The sequence below is a fragment of the Mastigoproctus giganteus genome, chromosome 6 (assembly GCF_048544385.1).
Source record: "Mastigoproctus giganteus isolate SK-2022 chromosome 6, ASM4854438v1, whole genome shotgun sequence".
Classification (NCBI taxonomy): domain Eukaryota; kingdom Metazoa; phylum Arthropoda; class Arachnida; order Uropygi; family Thelyphonidae; genus Mastigoproctus; species Mastigoproctus giganteus.
The window spans coordinates 6,567,026-6,584,430 of NC_143580.1; the positions used below are offsets into that span (position 1 = coordinate 6,567,026).

The following is a 17,405-nucleotide window of genomic DNA, read 5'->3' on the forward strand; positions in this document are numbered from 1 at the left end:
CATCTAGCTCACTGCCAATGTCTACTTTACCTACGTCATTCTCCTTCCTGAATAACTATTCATTCGTGAATGTAGATGCAAAATACTCGTTTAGATTGTTAGCCACCTGAGAAGGATCCTCAACTGTTGAACCAAAATATCCAGTGGACCAATCTGATTCATCCCTTTCCTTCTTGAGTTTAAATATGTAAAGAACTCTTTTCTGTTTTTCTTTGCATCCTTTGCCAAGGATTTTTCGTAGTCTGCCTTTGCCTGCCTAATCTCCTTTGTGACTTGGTTACAGACCAACTTATATCTATCATAGGCTTCCATGTCACCCATTAATTTGTATGTATCCCATGCATGTTTCTTCTCTGCCACATGTCTCATTAGTCCATCTGACAATCATTTAGGCCTAAACCTTGAACAATATTTCTTAGTTGGTATGTAAAGCCTGGTAGCCTCCAAGATTAGTTCCTTGAATGCTTCCCATTTTGAGTTTGCTGTTGGTAACATCATCAGTTGGTCCCACTGTATAGAATTTAAATACTGTCTCAGACCATCATAGTCGCCTTTACGGAAAACAAAAACCCTTCCATTTACCTCTGATGGTAGTTACCTCCTTGAGTAAATCCCACTTTAACACACTGTGATCACTGCCACCTAGTGGTTCATTTATCTGCAGATTCTTAATGCATGAAGAATCACTACTGATAATCAGATCAAGAGTATTGCTCCCTCTTGTTGCCTCACGAACATGCTGATGTAGAAAACAATCATCCAATAAATCCACAAAAGCCTTGCTAGTGTGCGAGTGACCAACCCACAAATTCCAGTCAATATCTGGGAAATTAAAATCCCCCATTATAAGACTCTATGATTTACTGGCCCACTCTATTTCCCTGTACAATATCTTATTATACTCATCAGAGTCATTAGGCCTATAGCACACTCCTACTCTCAATTTTGATTTCCCTATGCTTATGTCACACCAAACTGACTCGACACTGCCCTGTCCATCAATGTCGACTGGCTTCACTTCCTTGGACTTTATGTGTTTCTTAATTAATAGCATAACCCCTCCTCCCCTCCTGTCCTGTCTATCCTTTCTATACACATTGTATCCCCCAAATTCCAGTTCCGCATTACTTATATCTGTGTGACACCATGTCTCTGATATCCCAACAATATCTGCCTTTGATGTTTTGAGCAATACCTCAAATTCATCAAATTTATTTACCAAACTCCTAGCATTGGTGTACATGCACCTGTTTCGATTCTTAGCTACCCTAACACAACCCATGTGTTTACTTGTACTGCAATGACTCCCAGCAGTCTCTGAAATATCCTGCATCTTGTTTTTTAGGCTTCTGCTCATTTCAATAGAAGCAGTGCAAGAATCACTTCCACCTCTGCCAGTGGCTACTGTTAATCTATTAGTCCTTGTATCCCCCCCCAACTAGCAGTTTTCCGACCCACCTAACACTGCCTCGACAGCATCAGCAAAAATTCTCTTATGCTGTATGGAGTCGAATGCCTTTTCATAATCCACAAATGTCAGGCACAGTGGTGTTTTATATTCATTTGCTTTCTCCTTTAGCTGTGATATTACATGAAGGTGATACATTGTTGAGAATCCTGTCCTAAAGCCAGCTTGCTCTTTTGGTTGATTCTCATCAAGTATTCTTTCTAATCTGTTAGTAATGCCCCTTGTGAACAACTTGTAGATGTGGGACAATAAGCTAACTGGTCTATAATTTCCAATTTCTGATTTATCTCCTTTCTTATGCAGCAAAACTATGAGTGCATTATTCCACTCCTTAGGTATCACACCTTTTCTAATGCATTTTGTGAAGAGTCTTGCCAGTTTTTGTGTCATGTCTCTTCCTCCCAATTTTAACAATGGTACAGTAACTTCATCTTCCCCTGGGGCTTTCTGATTCTTAATTTTCTTCAACGCATGTTCTATCTCATCAGGAAGGATATCGGGCATGTTGTATGTGTTACTAATTTGTAATCCATCTTCCCCACTGCTGGCATCACTCCCTCGCTCCTTGTATAATTCTCTATAGTAGTCTCCTGCTATTTGAATTATGTCTTCTCTGCTATTTATAAGTACACCATCGCTACTCTTCAGTTTCAGTATCATTTGTCTTTCTGTATTACTGCTCATGGCTGCTGATTTAAATCCTTTGTTTTCCCTTAATGCTTGTTCTACTTTTCTTGTGTTAAATCTTCTTATGTCCTCTCTGAGTCTCTTTCTAATGACTTTGCATAACTCAGTGTACTCAATTTTCTCCTTGTCAGTGTTTATCTTGTTCTTCATTTGTTGTCTTTGGTTCATCATGACAAGTGTTTCTTGACTAATTTTTTTCTTTTTTAGATTTATTTTTACTTATAGGTTTCTTGGGCTTTATCACTTTCAGAAAGTTGTATTATTCCTCATTAATATCTTAATCATCAGCAGTCTGCAGAAACTCAAACTTGTTCTTAAGTTCCAGTAGATAATGCTTTTTCTCCTCTTCTGTTATCTGAAAGATCTTCGTATTGTTTACTGGCATCAGTTTTTTCCTTTCTTTTCTTACATCTATATCAAGTGTTTATCTTACCATTCTGTGATCGCTTCCAACATTTACCTTTTCTGGATGGTAACATCATTCACAATATATCTTCTGTTAGTGAGGATTAAGTCGATTTCTTTAGTTGTTAATCCATTTGGGTTCTTCCATGTCCACTTTCTGTTCACCCTTTTCTTGAAAAAAGTGTTCATTACTGACATTCCTCGAGATTCTGCATATTCCACAAGTCTTTCACCTCTTTCATTTCTTTCACCAATTCCAAAATCTCCTATAGTTTCCCTTTCGCACTGTTTTGTCTCTTTCCAACCTTAGCATTGAAGTTGCCATAATGATAGTGTAGTGGGTTTTCTGCTCATCTAGAAGACTCTCAATTTCGGTGTACATTTCTTCAACCTCTTCATCATCGTGGCTTGATTTGATGCATAAATCATTATAACCTTTAGCTTGTACCTCTTAGAAATTCTGAGTAGTAGTCTTGACACCCTTGCTGACATACTTTTCAATTACAAAATGTTGTTTTTATGTCTTTATGGACCAGAAAGCCAACTCCACCTTTGCTCCTTTCACTGTTTCCATTGGTGTATGGCAGATTTCCACTTGATAAACTTATAAATGATTCATTTCTTCTTCTTGTTTCAGCCAGACTGATGATATTCTAATTTACATTTTCTAATTCCTTTTCCAGCTCTAATATCCTATCTTCACTGATGAGTGATCTTATATTGTAACAGGCCAAGTTCAGTTTTCATGCATGGCAGCCTGGTCGTACTCAGAGATTCTTAGCACCCTCTGCTTCCACTCTGATCCTCTCGCTGCCATAAGAGGGGGAGTGAAAGCCACTGGGGACTGAGGGCCATTTATTTCATCTTGCTGTCACATGCTGGAGGGTTTGGTCTTTTCCTCTTCACACTGACCACACATCTTGAAGAGAACCAATCTACACATTCATTGCCACCTAAGTGACATTACAGGGCTTACCATCGAGAAGGCGTGCATGAGTGAATTTTAGGGAGGCATCACAACCGGACTTCTCCTAAATCTTCTGAAATAGAAAGATATTGGATCCATCAGTGTTTTAGACTGAATGTTTGATAATACACAGAATGCCTGTTCCCCTCTAAGCCCTGCTATTCACTTACCAGTGACTAAATAAATAATATACATTCAGCAGAATTAATCATTTCCATGTTACTTGCACTCAGTTCCACTTCTGGAAATTAACACTAATATTAAGATATACTCCAAAAGTATCATAGAGTTCTTCACATGGTGCAGGTACTGATGCAGAGATTAACTGTTCCATCATTTGGTGATAATTACATTTAATAATTTGTTCCACATTCAGCACCTCATCATAACTTTACATTTTTGTGTCTGCTCATGGATATTTTCTGGGCATTTGGCCATTTATTAAATGGCTAAAATGACACTGGTTTTTGAACATTCAACAAATGCATCCTGTCACAGACCATGTGACCTCTTTAATTCAAATATTTTTGTATAGACTGTTGTGTATAGCCTGAACTTCATGGTCCTGATAAAGTGGCCAGATAGTGTAGAAACAAAACAATAAGCAGAAAATAGTTTCAGTATATAAAATCACAAAATTAATTTAAAAGGTCGACATTTACACTCATAAAACTTCAACGCTAACAGTTTAATTTTTTTATACCATTTCAGAAATTACACAAAGTGAAATTTCAATTAGCTACATAATCAAAAGTGTTACTAATGTGCTTTAAAGTGTGTCTTTATTTATTAACACATTTGCTGTCTTTTTGCATATAAGCATCAAAAAGAAGTGATGTGCCATCACATACATCAGCATTCAGTAGGCACCTAAGAACTGTGTGCCGTAATGCACATATGAGTGGCCATTCTTAAGCAGTCAATAAACAATTGCCATAAAAGTAAAGACATATGAAATTAACAACTACTTAATTATTGACACACTGATTGAGCTCTGCAAAATGGACTTGGTTTTTGTTTACTGACTTGGTGCACAGTTTTTTTCATTACGTGGGTTGTTAGTTTATATGCACAAATAAACGTTTTATAAAATTTTAAGATTTGTTCTGACTTACAGCTCAGCACAAAAGATTTCAGGGCAGATATGAAATTTTTGGATAAACATACATGTGGAGAAAGGAACCCTATGACAAAGTGCCTCCAAGTATATCATAATAATGACTCCACAGTGTTCAGATGGTGATGTACTCCAAAAAGAATACTGGGATTGAAGTATACTTATTTTAAGTTTCACTCTTCATCAAACTACATGTAGACAATACATGTAGATATGAGAACTCACCACTTTCCTTTTTTTCTTTCCCATAGGACTTCATCAAGGGCCAAAAGTAGTGATTTCTCAGGGGAAAACCCTAATAAAATAAAAGTAATTTACTGAACAAATTTTATAAGAAAGTTTATAGCATGTCAAACTAAAATAAATTTCTCTTAAAATTATAAAAAAATTACAATCAAATGTTCATTACAGTAGACCCCCACTTTACGATAGGTGCACTGTATGATCAAATCACTTTATGATGGTTTTTTTTTTTTTTTGATTTGGTAGTTGTTGGCGCATCAGCTTCTGTGGCCATATTGCACCTCCCAAGGTTTTTGCAGTACTTTGATCCAAGCCCGAGGTGGGAATCGAACCCGCGACCTTTGGGTTGCCGGGCAGGTACTTTACCCACTCAGCTAGCCTGGTCGGCACTTTATGATGGACTCTCCATAATAAGGTACCATTCACTATATGTAGTAAGCACCGGTCATTGTGATCACATTTGCAAAATGAATTTTAATTCTATTAAACAGTGGTTCTAATAAGCAAAAATAAGAGGAATATTATTCACAGGCTATAAAAGTAAAAATATAAAGTGCAATTTACACTTTATTACTATTTTATTTATAAAATTAACAAAATTAAAATGATACGTGAAAATTGGAAGAATATTTTCCACAAGTTAGCAAAATAAAAATAAATTTACGCTTACATACATACATTAATTAATACTGCAATATGTACATGCTAACTAATTGATATTTTTGTTCACTGATTTTTTTTTTGTGAGTTTAAAATTCAAAACAGTAAAAAAGATAAGCAATCAATAACAAAGAACATAGCACGCACAAATTGCAACTAACACAATACACACAAGTGAGATAGGGAGTAGCAAGTTTACAAAGCTTAAAAAATAGGAATGAAGAAAAGATTCTAAAAATTTATTTATGTTTTTTATATGACTAAAGATTTCAGTGAAAAGGAAACACATTTCACCATAATAATGTAAAAACCTACAGAAATCCAGCTATTGGTATTATTGCAAATACAATAAGGTCAGGTTTACTACCTGTTTATACTAACCTTCACTAACAGAAAAGCTCAATAAACTGGAAACTGCAAATTGTTTTTATTGTTTTACGGTAGCGACCTCCAGAAATGTGCTTCAGAAAAAATCACAAAGGCGTTAAAATTGATTCTTATAACCGAACATGTGATAACAATGAAAGTATAGTGCATTTTAAGGATTTGAATTGGTTTTTTGAAATTGGATTCTATAAAGGGCTCATCCTACTAACCAGTGATGATGTTAACCGGTGCCTACTTATTTCACTTTACAATGGGCTTATGATTGTCTATGAAGTTTTCTGAGCAATGCAGACAGGCTGCCAGGGCAGGTCATGGGGTTTTGTCAATGATATATAAGAATTTTGCGAGCAGGGAGAAGGAGGTGATTGTCCCTCTGTATAAGGCAATGGTCAGGCCACACCTTGAGTACTGCGTACAGGTCTGGAGGCCTCATTTTAGGAAGGATGTAGATTTACTTGAGCGTGTACAGAAAAGGGCAACAAGATTGGTGAGGGGAATGAAGGGATTCTCTTACCAAGAGAGGCTTAAGTTCTGCAAATTGCAGTGGCTGGAGACTAGGCACCTGCGCAGTGATCCGATTGAGGTGTATAAGGCCTTGAATGGGTTGAGCACGCTGAATTCTGATGGGATCCTTCCACTTGTTCAGATTACGAACCTAAGGGGGCACAAATTCAAATTAAGAAAGGATAGATGTAGAATAGATGTGCAGAAATTTGCCTTTAGCCAGCGGGTGGTTAATTGCTGGAACAAACTTCCATCTGTCGTTGTGGAAGTTGACAGGTTAAATAAATTTAAGGAGAAACTGGACAGGCATTTGGAGGGAATGGTGTGATTTTTTTTTTTTTTTTGCTGATGCTTCATAAGCTCATACACTTGCTTTCTTGCATCACACGCCACTACTACTACCAGACCACGTGATTCTTCCTCTCCGCCAATAGCAGAGTTTATAAACGTGTTAGCTGCATGTTTTGTTTTTGCATTCTTTAGTCAAAGTGATTTTTTGTGTTGTGCTTTAATCAAAATACTAGTTTTAATCAATATTTACAATTTCCATTATAAAAATCACCTTTTAGAGAGATAAACAGCTTAGTTATATAGTAAAAATTTCAACTTCCGAGGTCTTGAAACGAATTACCAAAAAATAATGTTATTGGGTTCACATTACGATATTTTCAAGATATGATGGTGTCTCTGGAATGGATTAGTATCATAAAGTGGGTGCCCACTGTATTTGGATTACAATTCCAACTATAAAATCAATCAAACTAAACTGCAGTCAATAAAAAAATTATTGCCACCCAACCAAGGTTCAAGTGTGATAATGTTTAATTTTTCTTACACTCAAGAAATCTAAACATATTCACTTCCCAAAAACTCAAGTTAAAAATGTATGAGATGGAGAAATGGCATTTCCACATTCTATACAATTGTGATATATGTTAAGTGTTCAACAGTCAAACCATTAAGAACTACTATCACCATATATTGTATGAAACTAAGAAAACTTGATTTGTATTTCAGTTTCTAGGAATGTTACTGTGTATAATTTATCATCTGTCACAAGAAGTTTGGCTGTTGAAAGTGTTGTCTCCCAGCCTACTATCATTCATCAGTGTGGCAACCAACTCATCATAGTAATCACCAAGTTATGATCCAGTCAACCAATAAAACAAGTAGCCAATTCCATACAGCAAAAAAGAAGTTTCATGAGGTGGTCACAAAATTCTGTTGTCTACATCCCTTACAAATGTAAGCACTGAATAACCAATTCATGCCTTTGGCTAGCCACAGTAGAGTGATCAGTGTGCACAGCTACAAGTAAGAAGGTTGCAGGCTTGAGCTTGTATGCTAACACAAAAAATGTATAAGTCATTGTGAAGTGTGGCCGAAACCTGGTTGCCTTTAATAATTCAATATGTCATAATGGATTTGCTCTTCTGGCTTCAGGTATGTAAAGAATAAAGAGAAATTTATTTATTCTCTGATTCAAATACAACAGAAAAAAGTTAAATCCAAAGAAGACATATTTGTAATGAGTTTAAATCAACTACTCACTTTAAGAAAGTCTGCAAGGGCAAGAAGAAGAATTTAGAATTTAATTTCAAGATTAAAGTTATACATGTTAGTCAGAAATCGAAAACTATTTTGTAACAGATTTTTAAATTACTTCAATTAATGATAATTAAATTAACTGCACAAATATTTTATTTAATACAAATAATAATAAATAGCTGAAAGTACACTGTAGTAACCTGCCACTTTTGATATGGGACAATGGTGAATTTGAGAGGTAGAGGTCCTTAAGGATTTTGAGTTGCAAGGGAAACTATATATTTTGTGACCACCTCACAAATAGAATTCATCGTAGAAATATAAATACATAGAAATTTGTATATTTATTTCCATAAGAGTTTTTTCAAAGGCTTTAATGAAAAAGCTGAAATTTAAAGGTTCATAGAAAAATAAGGAGAAAGTTATCATTATCAAGAAGAAGAAAGAAAATGTCATGCACCAAAAATATCCTACCTAAATCGGGAGAGTGAGCCTTAAGCTGAGTCCCCACTGAGTTGGCTTTTGCAGATTGGCAAGGCCGCATGCCAATGCCAGACTATAAGGGATGTGTGAGCCAGCTTGCAGCACATGGCCTAAAATGCTAAGTAGTATGCTGACCAGTTTACCAACTGCTGTCGTTAAACATCAAATAAAGCTGAGCCAAATCGTGCAGTGGAGATGCATAGTGTCAGTATCATCCAAAATCAAATTATCCATTAAATCACTATATGTATTCCTATTATGCAGAATTGGATATGCCCAAAATCTTGGTTTATTGTATTTTCTTTTTGGCAAAAAATTAAAATGTGGTTGCAGCAATAAGCACATCCTCATCATAGAACATTTTCTCCTTCACTGAGTTGGATGGCCTGGTTATGCCATGGGGATGTACTAAAAATATAAATAAAGCTGACCAACAGTGTCATTTGGCTCTGCTGGTCAGCTTTGTCTAAAGCCATGTCCCACACCACGTAGAAAAGCCGACGCAGTGGGGCCATGGCTTTAGATATCTCATCACTGAATTCATTTTATTTCTAACAGTGTCCATTGCAAAAAAAATCTCTACAAAAACAAATTCAAAAAGAGGAAAAGTAACCACCAAATTATATCATCTACATGAAACAACAACAAAAAAAAAAAAAAAAAAAACCAATGGGCAAATTCCACACTACAAATCCTTCAATTTTTTTAAAACTATTGCCATACTTATTTACTGGTAATTTTCCTGAACATAACAAACAAATGAACACCTCTCAATACAAAGAAAAGTGCTTACCTCCTTATACAATTGTTTCAGAAAAGCAACTGCATGATCTGGAAGAAAATCATCAAAAAATAAAGTTAAATTCTAAATATATTAAATAAACAATTTTTAAATATATGAAACTAACAGGAAGTGTTAGGTGGGTTGTAAAACTGCTAGCTTGGGGAGATTCACGGACTGATGAATTAAGAGTAGCCACAGGCAGAAATGGAACAAGTAAATACATGGGCTGTATTAGGGTAACTAATAATAAGAACAGGTGCATGTATACTTGCATGTCGAACCCAATGCTAGGATTGATTTGATTTGATTTTAGATTTTACTGGTTTAGATTAAGAGCAGTAGCTATTATGCACCAAAACAAAGGTAAAAATAGATTCTGGTAACTTTGAAAGAGGTTACCTGGTCAAAAGATTACGTATAAGTTTAAAAGTTGGTATATATTCTAAAAATATAAACCTTACTTTATACACACACACACACACATAATTTTTTATGAAAGCTCCAAACATGAGAGGTATGAAAACCTATAGTACTTAGTATCGTGCATGGGTTGGAAGTTGAGAAGATGAAAGGAGATATTTGTTGACATTAGACTTGAACTTCTGTAGATTGTAATTTTCAGGAAATATGTATGAAGGAGGGTTCTTCCAGAAAACGACAGTTGAATGAATAAATGAGGATGATGAAAAATTGGTTCTGCGAGTTTGAAGTTGGACAGTAAATGGATGTCGGCTGGTGGCAGCATGTGTTCGGACTGTTTTGAAAGAGAGAGATCAGGAATTACAGAAGCCAATTCAGAAGAACAGTGCTCATGGAAGTATCTGTAGAAAAGGTATGCAGCAGAAACAGGTACGTCTATGAAACAGAGAGTGCAGAGACTCTGTTAGAGATGAGTCATTAATTAACTGAACTGCCCTCATCTGAATGGAATCTAGAAGCCTGCGAAAGATTTTGGGGACACCGCCCCAGATGTGGGAACAATATTCCACGGTAGAGCAGATTTGTACAGAGTGAACAGTTGTTTGGAAGAAAAGTAATGCTGAGAGCAAAAGAGAAAACCAAGTTTTTTTGATACCGAGGAAGCAATATTTGAAATGTGCTTGTGCCAAGAGAGATTAAAAGTGAGGGTAATCCCCAAAAGAGATATATCGTCCTGCCTAGAAATTGGAGTGTCACCAAGGATAAGCATAGGAGCAGAAGAATCCTTTTTGCAAGATATAAAACAGGACTGAGTTTTAGAAGGATTGAAATCAACTAAGTTGTCTTTGCCCCACTGGAGAATTACCTGGAGATCGGCATTTAAAGAACTGGTAGCAGATATTCAAGAAGTTGAAGATGATTGGGCAGGGTGAGGTTTCTCAAACTGAAGAGTGGAATGCAATGTGCTATCATCAGCAAAACTATGTATAGGATTTCCAGTCAATGGAAGAAGGTCATTAATATACAAGAGAAAAAGTGGGGGGAAAGGAACCTTGGGGGACACCAGCATTAATGGAAAAGTTAGAAGACAGAGATCTACAATCACCCTCAGTGAGCCATCAGAGCGACAACTGGATAACCAATTACAAAAAACAGTTGGCAAACCTTAAGATGGAAGCTTGTTTAGAAGACCTTTATGCCAAACATGATCAAAAGTCTTTGAGATGTAAAGAGCAACCTGCTTGTGTTTCACCAAAATTTTCCATTGAACTTGTCCATAAATGGGTAACATAAGCCAGAATATCACAACTGGATCAACATTAATGGAATCCATACTGGCAATCGTTGATCAGACGGAAGGTTCCTAGATAATTTTAAGAGTTGGTGGTTAATTGATTTCTCCATTACTTTAGAAAGAGTAGAAGTAATTGCAATGGGACAATAACTGGATGGGAGGGATTTGTCACCCTTTTTAGTAACTGGCTGGATATGAGCAAATTTCCAAGCAGAAGGAAAAACACCTTTGGAATAAGAAAGTGAAAAAAGGCAGCAAAAAATAGGAGTAAGGTCAGGAGCACAGGTTTTGAGAACAAGTGGAGAAATACCATCAGGACCTGGAGCTTTCTTAGCTTCAAGATTCATCAAAATCCTTCTGATATCCTTTTGACGGAAGACCACCGGAGGCATTGAATGGAGCGTGTTGGGAATGGTGGGAGGTGTTTTACCAAGATCATTAATACATGAGCTGGAAGAAAAATGGGATGCTAGCAGGTGAGCCTTATCCTTGGCTGAAGTGACAATAGAACCATCTGGTTTGGACAGAGGTGGGAGCAGAGATGGGCAAAAGTTGCGGCCAACAGCTTTGGCAAGAGACCAAAATGCTCGGCTACCATTAGGGCAAGAAGCAAGTATTCTACTCTTAGCCTGTTCAAACTCTAGTTTGGACTGATTAATAACTGCTTCACAATTGTTGCGAGCTTTGGTGTAGGCAGAAAATGAAACTGAAGAATTACAAACAAGCCAATTACAATATGCAACATTCTTCTCTTGAACAGCCTTAGCACATTTATTGGAAAACCAGGGTTTAGGTAAAGGACGAGATTTTAAAGTGGAGTGTGGGATAAAGGATTCCATTCCTGCAAGAATAATTTCACTGACACGATCTGAGCAAACGTTGACATCAGAAGTTTTGAAACAGTAATCCGACCAAGGAAAAGAAGTCTCGCAGGTCATCCCATTTTGCATTCTTGTAATGCCAAACAACACGAGGTTGGAAATAGCCATGAGATAAAGGTTCCATTGGAGAAGAGACAATCACCAAGTTGTGATCTGAGGTGCCTAAAGGACCTCTCACTTCGACCGTGTACTTAGAAGGGTTGTTTGTGAGAAAAAGATCAAGCGTATTGGCTCTATGATTAGGATTGTCCGGTATTCTTGTAGGTAAATGAACAATCTGTGCTAAGTCATTAGTAATTGCAAAAGCCTCAGCATCTCAACCTGCTGGGTTGGTGTGACTAGAAAACGGAAGCCAGCTGGCATTGTGAACATTAAAATCACCAAGGAAAATTATTAACTCTCTGTTAGGAAAGTTGGACTGGAGAAAGTCAAGTTGCAAAGAGAGGAAGTCAAAGAGCTCCAAGTGATTAGTGGAGTTGGGAGAACGGTAGAGACAACAGATGAATTTGACAAAATGAGATAGAGAGATTTTAAGCCAGAGAAGATCAAAGAGGGGAGATTCCAAATTGCCAAGTCTCTGACAGGGAATATCAGAATGGACATATGCACAAGTACCACCTTTGAGGCGAAAGGAATCATACAGCAAATAATTTGGGCATCTGAGATGAGCAGTAGTTGAATCAACCGATAACTGAGATTCTGTCAGAAAAAGTACATGGGGTTTGGCAGACTGCAAGTTGAAATGGACATCATTGAGATTAGAATTGAGACCACGTATATTTGTGAAATGAATTAGGAAGTGCTTGGGAGGTTTAGATCTTTTTGCAGATAAGCTTGCTCTATTAGTTTGACAATTCATGGTGTATTCAATAGTAAGAAAAAGTGTGTGGGACATGCTGTATGAAGTAATGAAATTTTTGGATATGTCGTATATGTGGTAAGAATATACCCAGATCCTTGACATAACGTGGCCTCGACAATGCTCCCCGCATACACACTACTCAGACTTCCTCCAGTCACTATCTGGCAGAGTAGAGGTAGCAAGATTATACACTAGCTGATCCGGAAGCCTCCTAGAGAGTTGCCAATAGGTTCGGTCCGGTGTACTAACTAGCGGCCGGCCTGCGACCTCGACAATGCTCCCCGCATACACACTACTCAGACTTCCTCCAGTCACTATCTGGCAGAGTAGAGGTAGCAAGATTATACACTGGCTGATCCGGAAGCCTCCTAGAGAGTTGCCAATAGGTTCGGTCCGGTGTACTAACTAGCGGCCGGCCTGCGAACACCGTTTTATGGCTGTACCCTCAAAATGTAAGGAATATTGGATCTCGCCATGACGTTCATCATAACCTCAAAAGTCATCAATCATACTGCATGATGGAAGAGATAGGGAAGAGTTGACCGAAACTTAGCTCTAGAGACTAAACGTGGGTTCCACCACTTCAAGCCTCCAATAAGCAAAGTGGTGGTATTTCACTGGTTGATGAGAGTCATCTACCACCTAGTACTGCCTGGTAACATAGAGGGGCGGCATTCCTCCATGTGGTGTGGGTGCCACACCTCGACCCCTGCTTACGTTGGTTCACACCTGGGTGGTCACCCAACATGTACTTGTGCATGGAGGTTATACTCAGGATTATTAACAGTCCCACCATCGTGAAGGTGCAAGCAGAGGATCTGGCTGCCACAGACCATCCGGACTTTGCCGAAATTGGGTCCACTTGACTTGAGTGTCACCCAAATATCAGTTCCATCAGTGTTTTAGACTCCCAGATAGCAAGTACAGCTTGTCTGGCATATCTGAGAGAATGTCTGTGACAACCTCAAGGACCCAAGTAATGGGCAAATTAAATGTAAAAGATTTTTTTTTTTTTTTTTTTTTTGCTGATGCTGTATAAAGCGTGTTTTCTTGCATCATTTTCCCATTACTAAAACTACTTATTACAGATGTTAAAATAACAACAGTCTTCTTTCTTCTTCTTCTTTGGTCCTTAGCTGGCAGAGCGGTTGTCCACGCAACCAATATGCTGCTGTAGGTGTCGCAGGGTTTCGGACTTGCTCTGTGATGTTCTTCCATGCTTTATGATCCATGGCGTCAGTCCTGGCCTGATTAAGGCGAGACGTCGGCTCTTCAGGTCATTTTCCACTTGCTTGGCCCACGTTTTCCTAGGCACGGTCCGTTGAATGCTCCATTGGGTGGGTCGTTGTCTCTAAAGAAGTGTGGATGGCATTCTATTTGTGCCCATTCTACATAAGTGGCCAAACCATCCAAGCCTTCGCTTCTGGATTTGGTCGGCGATGGTTGCTGTTGGCATCTGGTATGGATGGTATCATTAGTGATGCGGTCGCAAAGTGAGATGCCCAGGATCTGCCGCAGGCATCGCATTTGGAATACCTCAAGTTTGTTTAAATCTAGCTTGAGACAAATCCGTAAAGGGATTTGTAAAGGGCAGGATCAAAGTCCGTAAGAGTCAGATTTTAGTCTTTGAGGAAATGTTGGTCCTCTTCCACAGACACCATTTGAGCGAGGCGAACGTAGTAGCCGCCTGTCCAATTCTGGTGTGGATCTCCACAGTGGATGTAACTTTCTTCTCCTGGACCAGTGACCCAAGGTTTTAAAGTCCTGCACTTGCTCGATCTGGACGCCTTCGAGATAGACATGGTCATCGCGCATCACAGCGGCAACCCCCAAGGCAGAATGCGCTCTTCCCAAAGGAACTAGTAGTTGTTGGTGACTCTATTGTCAGGGAAACGGGGAACATGCTTTGTAAAAAGGATAGGTGGAACAGGACCAGGGTATGTCTGCCAGGGGCAAAGGTTGATGACGTTGTAGAGCAGATATCATCTTTTAAGGGCACAAAAGGTGACTAATGATATCAAGAGTAGGAGACCGGCAGAATTGCTTAACAAGTACAGGTCACTGTTGAAAAAAAGCCATGAAATAGGGTTGAATTTGAAAGTGTCTGCAATTCTGCCCAGACACGATAGGAGGGAGTATATGATGAGAGCCTTGTCGATCAATTCGGCCCTGGAAAGATTGTGCAAGGCTCAAGGGGTAGAATTTTTTTCAGCCTGGACTGTACTTGTTAACAGGAGAGATTGCTTCTACAGGGATGGGATACACTTAAATAGAAAGGGTGCAAGAATATTTGCTGATGCTATCGAGGCAGTGTTAGGTGGGTCGGAAAACTGCTAGCTTGGGGGGAGACAAAGACGAATAGATTAACAGTAGCCACCGGCAGAGGTGAAAGAGATTCTTGCACTGCTTCTATTGGAATGAGCAGAAGCCTGAAAAACAAGATGCAGCATATTTCAGAGACTGCTGGGAGTCATTGCGGTACAAGTAAACACATGGGTTGTGTTAGGGTAGCTAAGAATAGAAATAGGTGCATGTATACTTGCGTGTACACCAATGCTAGGAGTTTAGTAAATAAACTTGATGAATTTGAGGTATTGCTCAAAACATCAAAGGCAGATATTGTTGGGATATCAGAGACGTGGTGTCACACAGATATAAGGAATGCAGAACTGGAATTTGGGGAGTACAACGTCTACAGAAAGGATAGACTGGATAGGAAGGGAGGTGGGGTTATGCTATTAGTTAAGAAATACATAAAATCCAAGGAAGTGAAACCAGTGGACATCGCTGGACAGGGCAGTGTTGAGTCAGTTTGGTGTGGCATAAGCATTGGGAGATCAAAATTGAGAATAGGAGTGTGCTATAGGCCTAATGACTCTGATGAGTACAATAAGAAACTGTACAGGGAAAGAGAGTGGGCCAGTAAATCAGAGAGTCTTATAATGGGAGATTTTAATTTCCCAGATATTGACTGGAATTTGGGGGCTGGTCACTCACACACTAGCAAGGCTTTTGTGGATTTATTGGATGATTGTTTTCTACATCAGCATGTTCGGGAGGCAACTAGAGGGAGGAATACTCTTGATTTGATTATCAGCAGTGATTCTTCATGCATTAAGAATCTGCAGATAAATGAACCACTAGGTGGCAGTAATCACAGTGTGCTGAAGTGGGATTTACTCAAAGAGGTAACTACCATAAGGGGTAAAGGGAAGGGTTATTGCTTTCGTAAAGGCCACTACGAGGGACTGAGACAGTATTTAAATTCTATACAGTGGGACCAACTGATGATGTTACCAACAGCAAATGCAAAATGGGAAGCATTCAAAGAACTTATCTTGGAAGCTACTAGGCTTTACATACCAACTAAGAAATATTGTTCAAGGTTTAGGCCTAAATGGATGTCAGATGAACTGATGAGGCATATGGCAGAGAAGAAACATGCATGGGATACATACAAATTAACACATGACACAGAAACCTATGATAGATACAAGTTGATCTGTAACCAATTTACAAAGGAGGTTAGGCAGGCGAAGGCAGATTACGAGAAATCTTTGGCAAGGGATGCAAAGAAAAACAGCAAAGAGTTCTTTACTTATGTAAACTCTAGAAGGAAGGGGATGAATCAGATTGGTGCACTTGATATCAATGGGTCAACTGTTGATGATCCTGGTCAGGTAGCTAACAAACTAAATGAATATTTTGCATCGACATTCACACATGAGGAGTTAATTAGCGAGGGGAAAGCCAGAGGTGTATTCAACTCTAGAAGTAAGCTAGAGAATCTTGTAATAACTGAGTAAAGTGGAGGAGAAATTGTTGAAGATAAACACAAGAAAGGCACCCGGGGTGGATGGGATCTATCCAGTTATATTAAAGGAGGCAGCAGAGGAAGTAAGCAAACTCTTAGCCATAATTATGAGAGCTTCCTTGGAATCAGGGGAAGTACCCACAGACTGGAGATGTGCAAATGTGACCCCAATTCACAAAGGAGGATCAAAGGCTGACACAAGTAATTATAGTCCTGTGAGTTTAACTTCTGTTCCAGGAAAATTAATGGAGGCACTAGTTAAAGAAGCACTGCAGGATCATTTAGACAAGACTTCAGTTATAGCTCGGACAGCATCGTTTTGTTAAGGGGAAGTCTTGCCTGACCAATTTGATTGGATACTATGATGCAGTCACAAAGGAACTGGATGCAGGGAATAACTTTGATATTATATACTTGGATCTTAAAAAGGCTTTTGATACTGTTGCACATGGACGACTGCTGCAGAAATTGGAGCAGTGTGACATTGGAGGCAAATTGCTGCTGTGGATAAAGGGGTGGCTGAGGGGTAGAAGACAGAGAGTGGTAATCAATGGACACTGCTCGTCGTGGACTAATGTTATTAGTGGAGTCCCTCAGAGCTCAGTGTTGGGTCCATTATTGTTTTCTGTATTCATAAATGATATTGATGATAGTATATCAAGCTTAATGTCGAAGTTTGCAGACGATACAAAGGTAGGCATTGTTGTCAAGGACACTACTGACACTATGCTGCTGCAAAAGGATCTGGAAAGGTTGAGCGGATGGGCTGAGAGGTGGCAAATGAAGTTTAACATTGACAAATGTAAAGTACTACACATGGGAAACAGCAACCCCAGAGCAACGTATCAACTCTGTGGTACTACACTGACAGTGGTAGAGAA

At 38.7% G+C, this 17,405-nt stretch overlaps 1 protein-coding gene across 1 annotated transcript in view; it reads right to left on the reverse strand.

Moving 5' to 3' along the window:
* Window positions 1-17,405, reverse strand: part of LOC150083867 (leucine-rich PPR motif-containing protein, mitochondrial-like) — a 314,087-nt gene that overhangs the window by 230,356 nt on the left and 66,326 nt on the right. Inside the window, exons 11-12 of the mRNA XM_090375475.1 lie at window positions 9,263-9,300; window positions 4,870-4,939 (exon numbers count right to left, since the gene is read on the reverse strand). Coding sequence (XP_090231601.1) covers window positions 4,870-4,939; window positions 9,263-9,300 — 108 coding nt within the window. The remainder of the gene's footprint in view (window positions 1-4,869; window positions 4,940-9,262; window positions 9,301-17,405) is intronic.